Source organism: Coturnix japonica, chromosome Z, assembly GCF_054131305.1.
Source record: "Coturnix japonica strain WE chromosome Z, WE-NBRP24, whole genome shotgun sequence".
Taxonomy (NCBI): Eukaryota; Metazoa; Chordata; class Aves; order Galliformes; family Phasianidae; genus Coturnix; species Coturnix japonica.
The window spans coordinates 8788346-8802475 of record NC_140702.1 but is presented as its reverse complement, the minus strand read 5'-3'; the positions used below and the strand labels follow the sequence as shown (position 1 = coordinate 8802475).

Genomic DNA, 14130 nt, shown 5'->3' with positions numbered 1-14130 from the left:
ACTGCGTCAGTATGTAAAGTTCAAGACCAGTATCTTATTCAGTGCTTTAAGAAATACGTGAGCAACATCTGCACTGATAAAACATGCAAGAGAGGTGAGAATGCGTATCATTGCTCACAGAACAGATCAAAGAACATTCTTAATAGATGAGACTGGAATACTACGCAGCTGTAATAGCTTGTTCTGGCAACTGGGAGACAACATTGGAGATAATACATTGCAAACGTAAGGGAATAAAGAGCAGTCAAGAACAATTTCTCTAAGAGGTACTGATTAATTACACAAAGGTGGTTTTTCTCCCTCACCAGGTTCAGTAATTACAGGAATAAAAAGAAGTGCTGTTGTTGATTGATCTACATGCCAGGAATGACAGAGGCTCCTTTCCACACCTTCTTTTTATCAAAGAACGTCTTGGGTTGGAATGGACCTCAAGTGTCATCAGGTTCCAGGTACCTGCTACCAAGTTTCACTAGCCAACCCTCAGTGCTTATAAAAACTTCTCTCACATTCCCCCTTGGAACACAAAGGAAAAAAAACCCCAAAAAGCCAAACAAATTTTATGCCTAAGAGTTCGTGGCTGTTCCAGTTTTGCCTCAAGCAGTGTTATCTGTGAATACCTGTATCAGTGTTATCAGCCATAGCACTAATCTGGGATGCTACCTGACTTATCCTTCTCCCTTGTTTTTCCCAGGATTACCTGCTATTAAATTTCCCTGGTTCTTCTTCTCTAGCATGATGAAAGTCCAAGCTCAGCTCTGCATCGATGCCAAGACCGCAGTAATTGTTCATCTGTACAATCTGCAAAAAGAAAAAAAAAGAAAAAGAATTATTATTCGTATTATTTCCTCAAGGCTGACATTTCTAAATGCAGAAGAGGTTCCAAAACTTCCCAACTAAAGGAAGAGCTGTGGATGATCCTTCCAAGTTACTCACATTGTGACAAATTTAGGAGCACTTTCCAGAAACACAGCACTAAAAATAAAGCAGCTGTTTATACGTGTTGTCATTATTTCCAAACTATTACAAATTCCAGCACTTACTCTTAATTTCAAGAAACAAGCATAAAAATGCAGACATAAAAATAAGGCAGAAATTAAGCCAACCCAACTTCTCAAAGTGCAACAACTACACGTAACTTACTTACACACTAATACTGCTATTACTTTGGGCAGCAACCTTCTGCTACATGAGCACATCCAGACACAGCACTACCTCCACTAAGAAACAGCTCAGTCAGGCCCAAGCACAGATAAGTGAGCAACAGAAGATGCTAATAATTACACTCCTTGTGACTCTCAAGAGAACAAGTGTTTCTGAGAGTTAAAACTGAGCCAAACCTCATCTTACCTTTGGGGGCTCAGGTTCTGCCATGCCATTCTCTGCACCTTCAGCAGGCTCTTCAGCATCCAAGAGAATAGTCCAGCGATCCATCAGAACGTCGTCTGCTTCATCCACAGAGATCAGAATGGAGTAGGGGTCCTCTCCACTGTAGCCAGCTCCCCAGCGCAGGACTCGTCCTAAGTCATTACCTGGGCAACATCAAAGAGCCCCAAAACATGACAGCATTTATAAGTTAGCTAAAAGCACCAACAACTCCTTCAGCTCTGCTCTCAAGTAACCGTAAAGTGCTCCAGGTAAGTCATGAAAGTAGCACAGCTGGACTGAAAAGTTAGTTAACCATAAAACATACCCCAGTGTCGCAGTGCATGTGTGCTTACACACAGATATACTGCTTCATTTGAAAAACTCTGAAAAAAGGCAGTGGAAGGAACTGCTATCAGGCCAACACACAGCTGGATTCAGTGCAGCAGTGGTTGTCAAGGGGAGAATATTTTGCCCTCTCTAAGAACTACCCACTCAGTCACAGCCACAGCAATACTGCAGCTCCTTCTCACTCAGGAAGCATAACCAACTTGAAGAGATGATCCCTGTGCTTGCTATTTACAGCTGGCTACAACTGAGTCCTGGCATCCTCAGCAGTGGTTTGTCAGGTGGGTAAATGAAGACAAACCTTCTGGAGGATGAGCAGGCACAAAGCCTCAGGTGGAGATCCATCTGGATTTCCAGCTGCTGGACCAGTGCTGCATGCAGACCAGTCAGCAGTGAGCTAGCACTGCGGGCTGCCCCACACTCTGAGCCAGTGAATGCCTCTCTCTGAACCGCATCCCAGTTGGATAACTTCCTGAGAGACAAAATGAAGGGAATATTCACTGAAGACATACATGCATTTAACTTAGTGCAGGCATCCCTTCAGACTGGGTATGAGAGATCAGATCCACACTATACTAGAAAACAAGCTTTTAAAGGATGTAGGTCATTATCTGCTGAACTCAAACCTCAACGCTGCAAGAAAGTAAAAGCTCATACAACCTTGAGCTACATGGGAAGATGTTTCTGCTGTTTGCCTCCAAATCCATGTTTCTATGTACATTATCCAGAGCTTATGCCTATGACAGTCACTCTTCCCAGCAATCAGAGCTCCCAAACATAACACAGAAAGGCCACAGAGAGTGGAGACGGGGTCTTCATCGTGTACTGAGTACTTCTCAACATAGCGCTTGTCCCAGTTCTCACCTGTTCCCAGAGGCAGGATGGCAACAGAAGGCTCTGAGCACACCAGCTTGTGCCTGATCTCCTCCAGTGCACCAAGCACCCAACCCACAGTGCCATCACCTCCGCACACCAGCACTCGGAAAGAGGGGACTTTGGAGAACATATGAAACCTCCATTTAGAAACAAAGCAAAGGGGAAAAGAAGCATTACAATGCAGTACAAAGAGAAGCAGTCTCTACCTATGTCATGTAACGTAACACATTACTGCTGAATTCTTAAAAAAGAGTGAAAACCATCCTCCCTTGTGACTTTCTGCAGCTGGAGATCAATTGTTAACCACTTATTTCCTTGCCAAACAGGCCCAATTGTTCACAGCTCCCATCTGAACACCCACAGAGCTTTAAATCTTTGCAGAGGCTTTGAATTTTTTTTACTTAGTCAATCCTATGGTGCCAAGTGTGGAATTTTGGTAGTGCTTTTTCCTCATAGAACTATTTTATTTGTTCTCACTCTTTTTTGGCCTGTCATCCTATACACAACACAGTGTCCTGCGAAATAATCTCTACTTGCATCTCACGACAAGCAGTAAGCAAGCAGAAGCATTTTGCTGTGCATCTACAGGAATACTTCGCGGGTAGAGCAAAGTGAACTAACTACCACAGCTGCAGCTTCAGCTAACACTAGAAAGACAACAAAACTACAGAACTCAGACCAAAAAGTTTGTGCAACTTATTTTACTTGCTTCCTGCATCAGCTCCGTTTCTCTCTTGAAAGCGTTTGTTTTGAAGGCTGTGTCACAAGAGTTCCTTGTTAGAACTGCACTGCATAACAAGGCTACTCCACTCCAAGTAGGCTGCAACCATTGCTTTCAGTTTTATGACGTGTAAACAGAACGGTGCTGATTGAACCCAGTAGATGGTTGCTGCCACCCTGCAATCCTCGTTCTGCTCCTCAGACTGAGAAATGTTGCAGCTGTGATCAGGCAGACCCCATTAACTCTGCAATTGTGGCCAACTTTCAAGAGTCAAAATAGGAAATTTTGTTATAACTTCCCTGTTCGTTTCCACAGCATGTTAGAGGAAATAAAAGCAAAAATCAGCATTTTTGTAAGGCAATGTGACATCTTTCTCTTGGTATCTATTTACTTATAAAATACTCTTGCTTTCAGTGATAAGCATATTTGCATTATTGTAAGGGACATGTGACTTTCCCAGCACCTGGGATCTGTTAGACTTGATTAAAGCATATACGTGAGGCAGTAATCTGTTCTCTATAGAGAAGAGGAAAGTCTGTTTAAATACCAATAAGAACCAGTCTGATCCACCACTTTGCCACCCAGGCAAAGAACAGACACAATTAATATCCTTATAAGAACAGAATCTGATCTTTCCTTAAGCAAAAACACCACAAAATACCTAACAAAGTCACGTCAATAACTAGAATAAACGTTTCAACTTACCCAGGCAAAGGACCACCATTGGTGAGCTCAAAGACCTGATGTGGATTCAGCAGCTTTCTAAAACAGTAGAGCAGGTCCCGACCTTTCAGACCACCACTTTTTGGGTTCACAAACACAAGAAGTGGCCAGCAGTTCTGTGGTATCTTGGAAGCCTGAGTGAAGAAAAGAAAGGATTAGCCAAAACCAAGACCAGGCAGGACGATTACTGCTGCATCTCAAAAGTATTTCCTTGTAATTCCTTGATGCTTAGTAAAACGAAATCCAGATTCAATACGAAAAGAAAGACTCAACACCTTGACAGTCAACAAGGCTATCTGCTGATATTGCCTTTCTGGAAAATGCTTGACCAATGCTTGAACAATCTGGTTGCCTTGTGGATGACATGACTGGCTGGATAGATGAGGGGAGAGCAGCGAATGTTGCACACCTTGACTTCAGCAAGGCTTCTAACCCTGTCACCTATAACATCTTGTGAGAAAGCTTGGGAAGTGTGGGATAGATGAGGGGACAACAAGGAGGACTGAAAACTGGTTCACTGTCAGAGCTTGGAGAAGCATGACCTGTAGGCCGTAGCCTGTGTTCCAAGGGCTGGAACTGGGACCGGTTTTGTGCAATATCTTCATCAATGATCCTCAGGAAGGGAGAGAAAAACACACAATCACCAAGGTTGGAAAGACCTCCAAGATCACTCAGTCCAAACATCCACCTACTGTGGGAGATGGAGAGGTCAGCTCGGCCTCGTCGAATGCTGACCTGCTGATAGTGAGGCTCTGGAAAGGAGACAGAAAGTCTGAATAAGCAGGGGTGCTCTATCTGTAGGCATAAGATAAACTCTCTGCCGATTATGAAGATTTGTTATGGAACTTGCTTGCTTTCTAGACAATGAATTGTTGGTAGAAATGTACTGAATACGTGTGTTAGAATATAAAAGGCTTGCTTAGAAGTATAAGTGGGGATACACATGATGATCGGGATACAAATCATGATCACGATATACACAGCAATGAAGAAATCTTCCTGGCATGAGCACTCTGTGTTGTGTTGCTAACTCATGACAACTTGCCACCAGTACTACTACACTAAACCACGTATCTTAGTACAAGAGTCTACTCTCATCGATTTGCTGATGATATACAGCTGGGAGAAGTATGATGATGTACCAGAAAGCTGTGCATTGGTTCAGCAACAGCTGGACCTGCTGAAGAGATGCATGGAGAGGAACCTTAATGAGGTTCAACAAGGGGACATCATATTTGAGAAGTCGTGGCTGTCAGGTGAGGTCCTGGATGATTGGAGGAAGGGTCACGTCACTCCCATTTACAAGAAGGGGAGCAGGGAGGACCCGGGTAACTACAGGCCGGTGAGTCTCACCTCTGTGCCTGGGAAGATTATGGAACAGATCCTCCTGGACAACATGCTTGATCACATAAAGAACAAGCATGTGATCCGAGACAGCCAGCATGGCTTCACCAGGGGAAGGTCATGCTTAACTAATCTTGTGGCCTTCTATGATGGAGTGACGGCGTTGGTGGATGAAGGGAAGGCGACTGATGTCATTTACCTGGACCTGAGCAAGGCCTTTGACATGGTCCCCCATCACATCCTCATCTCCAAATTGGAGGGAGGTGGATTTGATGGGTGGACAACTAGATGGATAAGCAATTGGTTGAAAGGCCACTGACAGAGGGTGGTGGTCAATGGCTCTATGTCCAGGTGGAGGCCGGTAACGAGCGGCGTCCCTCAAGGGTCTGTCTTGGGACCGGTGCTCTTTAACATCTTTATTAATGACATCGATGAGGGAATGGAGTGCACCCTCAGCAAGTTTGCTGATGACACCAAGCTGAGTGGTGCAGTCAATATGGTGGAGGGAACGGATGCCATTCAGAGGGACCTTGACAGGCTGGAAAGCTGGGCTCAGGTGAACCTAATGAGGTTCAACACGGCAAAGTGCAAGGTTTTGCACTTGGGCCGGAAGAACCCCAGGCACCTGTACAGGCTGGGAGGAGTTGTCCTTGAGAGCAGCTCGGCTGAAAAAGACCTAGGGGTCCTGATAGATGAGAAACTTAACGTGAGCCAGCAGTGCGCTCTGGCAGCCCAGAAAGCAAATGGGATCCTGGGCTGCATCAGGAGAGGGGTGGTCAGCAGGGATAGGGAGGTGATCGTCCCTCTCTACTCTGCTCTTGTGAGGCCCCATCTGGAGTACTGTGTCCAGGTGTGGAGCCCTCAGTACAAAAAAGATATGGAGATTTTGGAAAGGGTCCAGAGGAGGGCCACAAAGATGATCAGGGGGCTGGAGCACCTCCCCTATGAGGACAGGCTGAGGGAGTTGGGTTTGTTCAGCCTGGAGAAGAGAAGGTTGCGGGGTGACCTCATTGCAGCCTTTCAGTACCTGAAGGGAACTTACTCCCAGGAGGGGAGTAAACTCTTCGAAAGGGCTGATAATAGCAGGACTAGGGGAAATGGTTTTAAGTTGAAGGAGAGAAGATTTAGGTTGGATGTTAGGGGAAAGTTCTTTACTAGAAGGGTGGTTAGGTCCTGGAACAGGCTGCCCAGGGAGGTTGTGGATGCCCCGTCCTTGGAGGTGTTCAAGGCCAGGTTGGACGGGGCCCTGGGCAACCTGATCTAGTAAAGGCGTATGTTTGGTGGCCCTGCCAGGCAGGGGAGTTGGAACTACATGATCCTTGAGGTCCCTTCCAACCCGGGTAATTCTGTGATTCTGTGATTCTGGGACATGTAGAGTTCTACACCTTGGAAAGAATAACCTCATGCATCAGATCAGGTCAGGGACTGGCCTGCTGGAGAGAAGCTCTGCAGAGAAGAAACTGGGTACCCTGGTGGACAACAGGCTGGCCAAGAAGGCCAAAGTTACCCTGGGGTGCAGTAAAAGAACATGGCCAATAAGCTGAGGCAGGTGGTTGTCCCTCACTACACAGCCATGGTGAGACCATGAGTGTGCTTTGAAAGAGAAATGTCTTCCACAGCCCCTGAGTCATGGTAATTTGTACTTACAAACTGGACAGCATTCAGGGAACGCTCATTTGTCACACAGCTGACAGGATGGACCCAGGAGAAAAACAACAGTGCTAAAGAGAAGTCAACTTAGACATGAATGATTCAGGGGTCAGTGAAGAAGCAGCATGACAACAACTTGCAAACACGTGAAGAGATCTGAACAGCAACAGAGGGAGGAGACAGCACACAGACTGTGTCAGAGCTGCTGCCCAGGCGAACTACCGTGACTGTGAACTGAACCTCAAGCTACAGAAATGAGGCCACTTTATCAAGTAAAGGTGGGGAAGGAAGCTGGCATCCTCTGCTGAGATAGCCATGTTACTGCTGCATGTGAGCCAGCTCAGACACTGGAGAGACAAACAGCATTTTGGGGTTTGAATACTGGTTCAAGAAATTTCCTCAAATGGTGCTTTTGTGAAGGAGCCAGGCACTAACTCTCTACCAGATGCATTAAGATACTGCAGGTGCATAAAAATCTGTCTCCTCTGTGTCCCTCCTTGCATGAGGATTATCCTACTCCATCAGTTGTGACTGCTGGGCACAAGGAGAAAACACAGCAGAAGTGTAATGCCAAGCAAGTGAGAAGGCTGACAGAGGTGCAACACATTTCTTCTCTGCCCCTTCCTTCCTCTTGCTTTACCTTTAACAAAAAAGAGACATTCTTGGCCACAGACATGACTATTTTGGGGGGGGCAGAGAGTCAGAAGAGCCCAGAGCATTTCTGAGCTGCTGGTAGAACAGGAGTGGTGAGACACAGCTGGCAAGTCTGATGACACATGGAGAGAAAACCCAGCTGCTTCCCTGGGTAACCACCCTCACCCATACTGCGAAGAATGATGGGTCCAAATGAGCCTCACCTGCAACTTCAGGCTTCACTGGAAAAGGGAAAGCACTCACCAAACAAAGCCCAGTGGACCAAAACCGTGATACATTTATATCTGTTAAGTATATGGAAAGGACACGTATGTACAGCTTCCACAAAGCTGCCACCTAAATTTCCTGTTTCCCAAGTGTCAACACTGTACAAGAAAGAATAAAGACAGGGCAACATCTACGTCAACTGATGTTAGGAGTCAGAAGCAGCTGCAAAGAATGCCTGGGACAAACAAGATATCTACACACAGCATAAACTGAAGGGTCCTACCACACAAACACATCCTCGTTCAAGTATCTTCCAGCATAAATCCCCAGTTATAACCATTCGGGACTGAACGTGGCTATGCAGACTAAACAAAGTTTCAAGTGTTACCCTTACATTCAACGTGCTTCTCACCACTGCTTGTGGTTGAAAGGCTAAGAAGTGCTGCTAAATCCCTCTGAAGGACCAACTTGTAAGAAAATACCTTTTCCATAGGTTAGAAGTCCCAGAACAAGCTTGCAGGCTTGCACAGGAGAGCAGAGCTGCTGCAGCACTGCCCACAAGGCACAGGCCCTAAAGAGAGCTATGCTCTGCTCCCTGCAAAGCAGTGGGATGCTCTGAGCCAGGATGCATGACTCAGTGCTGAGGAGTCCCTTCCTTTCCAGCACAGTGCCTGCAGTGGGGCTGTGCTGGCCGGCACTCAGGAGGGAATTCACTGCATGCAATTGGGGCACTCTGCAAGTCACTGCACAGTGCTTAATTTGTCAGGATCCGCACAGAGCAGCTTCAGGCTCCAGCAAAATATCTATTACTCATGCTAATCCCCTCTCTGTTGTGCATGCTGTGTAATCACATCACACGACAACAGGGAACAAGGCGTTCTGTACCCCAGGCCTGCCAGCACAACACTTAAGGCCAATCCTTCCAGGCCGATGAGCTGCTTGCAGGAGCTTTGGAAATCTCTCAGCAACACAAAAACTGAACTTTTGCAAGAAGACTGCCTGCAGCACAGCCCACACACAAGGACTCCTGCTTCCATCCCCATCACCAGATCCCTGCACAAAGAAGGCCTTGAACCCACCACTGTTATCAAGGTGTCAGAGTGACCAGGGCAGCAGCTGCTTCTTATCTTGGAGGAAACCAGCAGAAGGGTGGGAAGTAACTCCTTGCAGGGCCAACAGGGTGATTAACAGTACAAGACAAACAAAGGCTGACAGTGCTACAGAACAGGAAGCTGGAAGGACCTCAGCAGCTCATCCAGTCCAACTGCTACCAGAGCAGGACCAACAATCACTCTTTAGTATACACCGGCTAATTAGCCGACAGCAACAGCTGTGCGGCCTAAGCACAAATGGACGGCACTTGAAATGATAATCATGTTTACTCTTGGCTCCCTTGAGTGAGAGGACAAAATATGACTGCTGCTCCAAAAGTCATGCCTCCCACTTTATTACTTTGGCCTGTGACAGAGGCAGATGGTGGTGGTATGGCAGTAGAGGTTGAACATTCCCACTAAATTCTGTTGCTGTGTGGCAGATGGCAGCAGAAGGGAATAGCGATGTGGAAGACAAGCCATGTCCTGGACAGCCATGCACAACTATCATGCCACAAAATGAAAAGCGCCTCAATCAGCTCATCCAGCATGACATACACTGCCAATCATGGTGCAACTGTCCTGATAAATCCACAGCATAGTCTGGATTTGGCAACTTCTGGCTTCCATCTGTTTGGGCAACACCTTCCTAGCAAGAATACTGTCATAGCAGCTATGAAACTGGGGAGGGGAGGGTCCACTCTATTGGTGCAGATATTTATGAGCACAGCACTCAGGCTTTGGTTCATCCCAGGCAAAAAAAGAACTGCTGATGATGGTGACTATGATGAAAAACAGTGCTTTGTGTCTGGGAATTTTCTCTGTGAAACAGTGTTAATGTGCTCTTTGTACCTAGTTGTAGTATCCACGAAAATAAACAGGAGGCATTACTTTTGGAGTGACCTACGTATAAACAATATGTGCTCAATGGAAAGAGAATGCACGTGTACACATACAATCCTTCTCTCCTTCCTTTTTATTGGAAAGTCAACCAAGCAGTCCCGTGAAACAGATTTTCCAAGACACAACTTGCATCAGATGAATGATTGCAGCATTATCCATATTTCCACTTCGACATATCTAAGGTCAGAAATCCAGACACATACAGCAGATTAATTCACCTTCACACACAACACAATGCATCGAGGCTTATCTTTGTGCTTCCATCTTTTTGTTCTGCTTCTGGTAGCAGGAAGAGCTGGAACCTACTAAGAAGTAAGAGTTGTTTCTAACTGTCTCACAGAATGCAACACATGCAACACCCACAGCATGTATAAGCACAAGGGTTTCTCTTCTTTCGGAGGAGAAAGAAAAACTCTGACAAGCTCAGGAGTCTTAATATAGTAAGCTTGTAAGTATGCAGCTATCAGCCTTGCTATTGCACTTGAGATCCTCCCACCTGCAGCTATCTCACTGCTGTGAAGGTTTCATCCTTCTGTGAAGTTTTAAAGAGGTCAAACTAAGACTTTCAGTTCTTTTGCCACGGTACGACTCCAGAAAGACAGTAAGTGCAAGATGCTCAGCAGAAAGTAATTAGGGCTACAATGACTTCTAGACACAACCTATGTTACCTGGGTTCAAAATGACTTTGCCCAGTGAACCATTTCCCACTCTCTATCCTGAATCTGCTTCATTAAGACAAAGCCTGCTAGGAAACCATGAGACTCATAGGGAAGTGGGCTGTAAACATAAAAATGTAACAAAATCAAGTGTCAGTCTATGGAAGGACTCTTGCACAAAGTCTAATCTCTGCATGAAAGTGCAAATTTTCTTTTAGAAAGAGGTGGTTTTTTGTTTTAACTGCTATGGAATTAAAGTAAAACTGTGCCCAATTTTCTGATCTTTGAAATAAATACCAGAAAAATGAACATTCTGTTTTTCTTCCCTTTACAGCAGTGTACTTATGCTTGCAGTTCTTCACAACTCAACAGCAGGACAAGTGACTTCAGTAACAGAAATATATCCAATGCATGAAGTACGAACTCTCCAGTGCTATTCCTCATCCCACTACCTGACTCAGTGTCACCGCAAGGCCTCCCTTGAAAAACATGAAGGTAGTTTGAGACACCAGTTGTAAGTTCAGCCACATCTCTTACCATAACTTCTGGAATCACCACAGCATTCAGAGGCTTGTCATTGATGGTTGTATCCTTAGCTAGCATATATATTCTTTCAGCTTCAGAAAAACACGAGATTTCGAGCACGACAGCGCCTGTAAAGACATGTTGGGACTGCTTTTTGTATTTCCTGTTATTAGAAGATCAGTATTTACTAACTATGTGGAGATAGCAAACACACAAAGAAAGCACATGTCAGCCTTCAAAACCACCCTACAGAAAGATGCAATTAACAGCTACTGGGAAGGTAAGACTCCCAAAGCACACGGACACCAACACCTGAAAGGTCAGAAAAGAAACTGCATGCTTTACTTTGTGAGCTGAACCAGATGCTGACCTGATCCGACTGCTGCAGTAATGCTGCACACGGGCAGTGCTTCAGCAGCTCTCAGCAGCCAATTCTCAGTCAGATAATATTTGTAAAGCAAAAGCAAAGCAGCAGCTCAGAAAAGTCTTTTCAAAAGGAAGAACGCAGAGATCAGCAGGCTGATTCTCTTCAGATTTCCAGCACTATGCTGCACTGTGATCTGTGTCAAACTGACCCACGAAATTAAAGAGCAGCACTGATTTCACTGTTCAGAAGCCAGAATGAAGAGAAAGCACTCAGAAGTGCTTTAGGAGCACTGCTCACCTCCAGCGCAACTTCCTCATTTTTATGACAGATTATTACCACGTTCTGGTACAGGTGGCACAAAGCCAACCTTTTCTTAATAAGGTAACACTTATCCCCTGCTTCCCATACATATAATGTGATATAATGTGTTACATCTAATCTGCAGGGTTGAAGTATAAGTACTCTGAGCTTAAAAAACCTCTACTGCAAGACTACAGTTTTGAAAACAGACTTTGTTTGCAATACTTAAAATCTTAATGCTTACCTTGTGCTTGATAAACATGACTCAGAGATACTACATTTGCTGCAAAGGGCAAAAATATAAACACATAAAACCTCGGGTACACTTAGGGTAAATATTTAAAATATTTTAAAAAGTTACATAAATATAACACAAATAAATATTAAAAGTTATACAAATACATAGAGAATCTCCAGCTAACACTTTCCCTCTGCTAAGTTTACTTTACAACTTAGAAATGCTAAACTGATTTTCATAGAAGATGGCTCTGTATAATCCCAGGCATTTAGTTTAATTCCTCTTGAAGTCATATAAAAAGACTGGTAAAAACGCTTCTTCTCCTGAAAGAAGAAGTGTGATACATTCCTGGTACTGTTTATAGAACACATGGTTGGAAGAGGAAAATCAATTTCACTTCTTTGGAAAGGGAAAACAAGATCTCTTCACTGAGTGCTTGTCTGTATGTGCACACAGAGAGCTCACGTTTCCCTATAACCAGAGACAAAGGGGATGGACAATACTGAGGATAGTTAAATACAGGCAAGGTATGTTTACACATAAAGAATTAAACTGCACTGCCATAATCTGCAAAGTGTAAGATATATTTGGTTAACTTCTAAAAAGTGGAATTATTTTCACTAAAAAACTGTTACAGTCACATATAACTCAAGTAATGTAGCGGTCATCATTTGAATCACGACCTTTGTACATAATAAAGGTGAGCAGATCTCAGATCCCCCCCGTTTACTCACTTTTGATAGCTAATTCGTCCTTGAGAATATTCATGTACTCTTCAGGAGAAAGCTGGGGTGGAAGCCCACCAACAAACATATTCACTTGTACAGTGGATTTACTGTTTTCCACTATGTAAAACCTTGTTTGATTCATCTGACGTATTGAAATCTGCAAAAACAAAGAAAATATATACACAAATGACATGAAATTTTGTGAGAAATTATCGGGCAACAAAACCCCAGGTGCATCTGCTCTTAGTGACTGCATCCTTTCTGGATGGATCATAAACAGCAACAAACTTCATACCTTTCTTATGTCTTCAAGTCTGTTTAGAATCAGCTCCTGATTGTCCAACACCATGCGCTGAACTAGAGACAGAAGGAACACTAGTCAGTGTGTGAAAGCAACGTATGTTGATATCAGGCTAAATTTAAACACAACAAAACACCACCAAAATTTTAGGGAAAATTCAAACAACAAGCATTCCAACATGATGAAGTTTCATTTATGAAGGCATCTATTCTAAAAGATAACTAACTGTGACTGTGTTAAAATGAAAATAAGCGCTTCAAGATCACTGACAGATGTGCCTTTGGTCAGTGCTCCTTCACTTACCTTGCTTACTGCCCATAAGCACTTCCACCACTTTGAAATTCTGGAGGCACTCCGTCTGCCAAGAGATGGAGCACACAAACAACTGTTTCTAAACATGACACAGTTTTGCTTGATACTTACACATTATGTTATCCACCGTGCACACAAAGCATGGGAAATTAAACATCTTAAAATCAATCTCAATTAAAATCAATCCCTAACATTGCAGGGACACCCGACTGCCTTGCAGCTGGAGAATAAAGGCCAGGAGTTCAATCACTTGCAAGGATTTCTGTCACCCTGGAAACACATGAAGCTCAGGACTAAGCAAGTCTTCATTTCAATACTTGAGACACAGAGGAATAATGAACTCAGTTTGCATGCCATGGACCAAGATCTTCAAAGCCTCATCTACTACCCTTGCTTTGCCTGAAATTTGATGACACCTCTTTGGAGAGGATATTCAGTGCATGCAAATCCTGGATACTAAGAAGTGTTTTCCTGTTTGTTTGTACTCTCATATAGACAACAGAGAAAACCCTTTAAAAAACCACAGAATCAGAGAAAACTGCCAAGTGCTCCAGAGAACTGAGTCTCTCACAACTGCAAACAAGCTTCCCAAATATAGACATCTGAAAACATTTTCCAAGGCTAACTATCTCGTTCAACTTATGCTTTTGTCCAGGTAAAAAGAGGTTTCAGACAAGAATTTCCAAGTTCTGTTAGAGGGTTTGTAACACCCAAAGAAAAATCTGCAGATCCACGTCTCCACAGCTGCGTGTTTGATTCAGACTGACAGTGCCTTGGCACACTCACAAACACTACCAAAATGTTTCACAGAAGTTGTACTATCT

At 44.2% G+C, this 14130-nt stretch overlaps 1 protein-coding gene across 1 annotated transcript in view; it reads right to left on the bottom strand.

The window, feature by feature from the left end:
- Positions 1-14130, bottom strand: part of DGKQ (diacylglycerol kinase theta) — a 53311-nt gene that overhangs the window by 4324 nt on the left and 34857 nt on the right. Inside the window, 9 exon segments of the mRNA XM_085527923.1 lie at positions 698-798; positions 1348-1529; positions 2575-2723; positions 4013-4164; positions 11073-11188; positions 11972-12010; positions 12700-12850; positions 12989-13050; positions 13298-13352. Of these exon segments, the coding sequence (XP_085384049.1) occupies positions 698-798; positions 1348-1529; positions 2575-2723; positions 4013-4164; positions 11073-11188; positions 11972-12010; positions 12700-12850; positions 12989-13050; positions 13298-13352 (1007 nt within the window).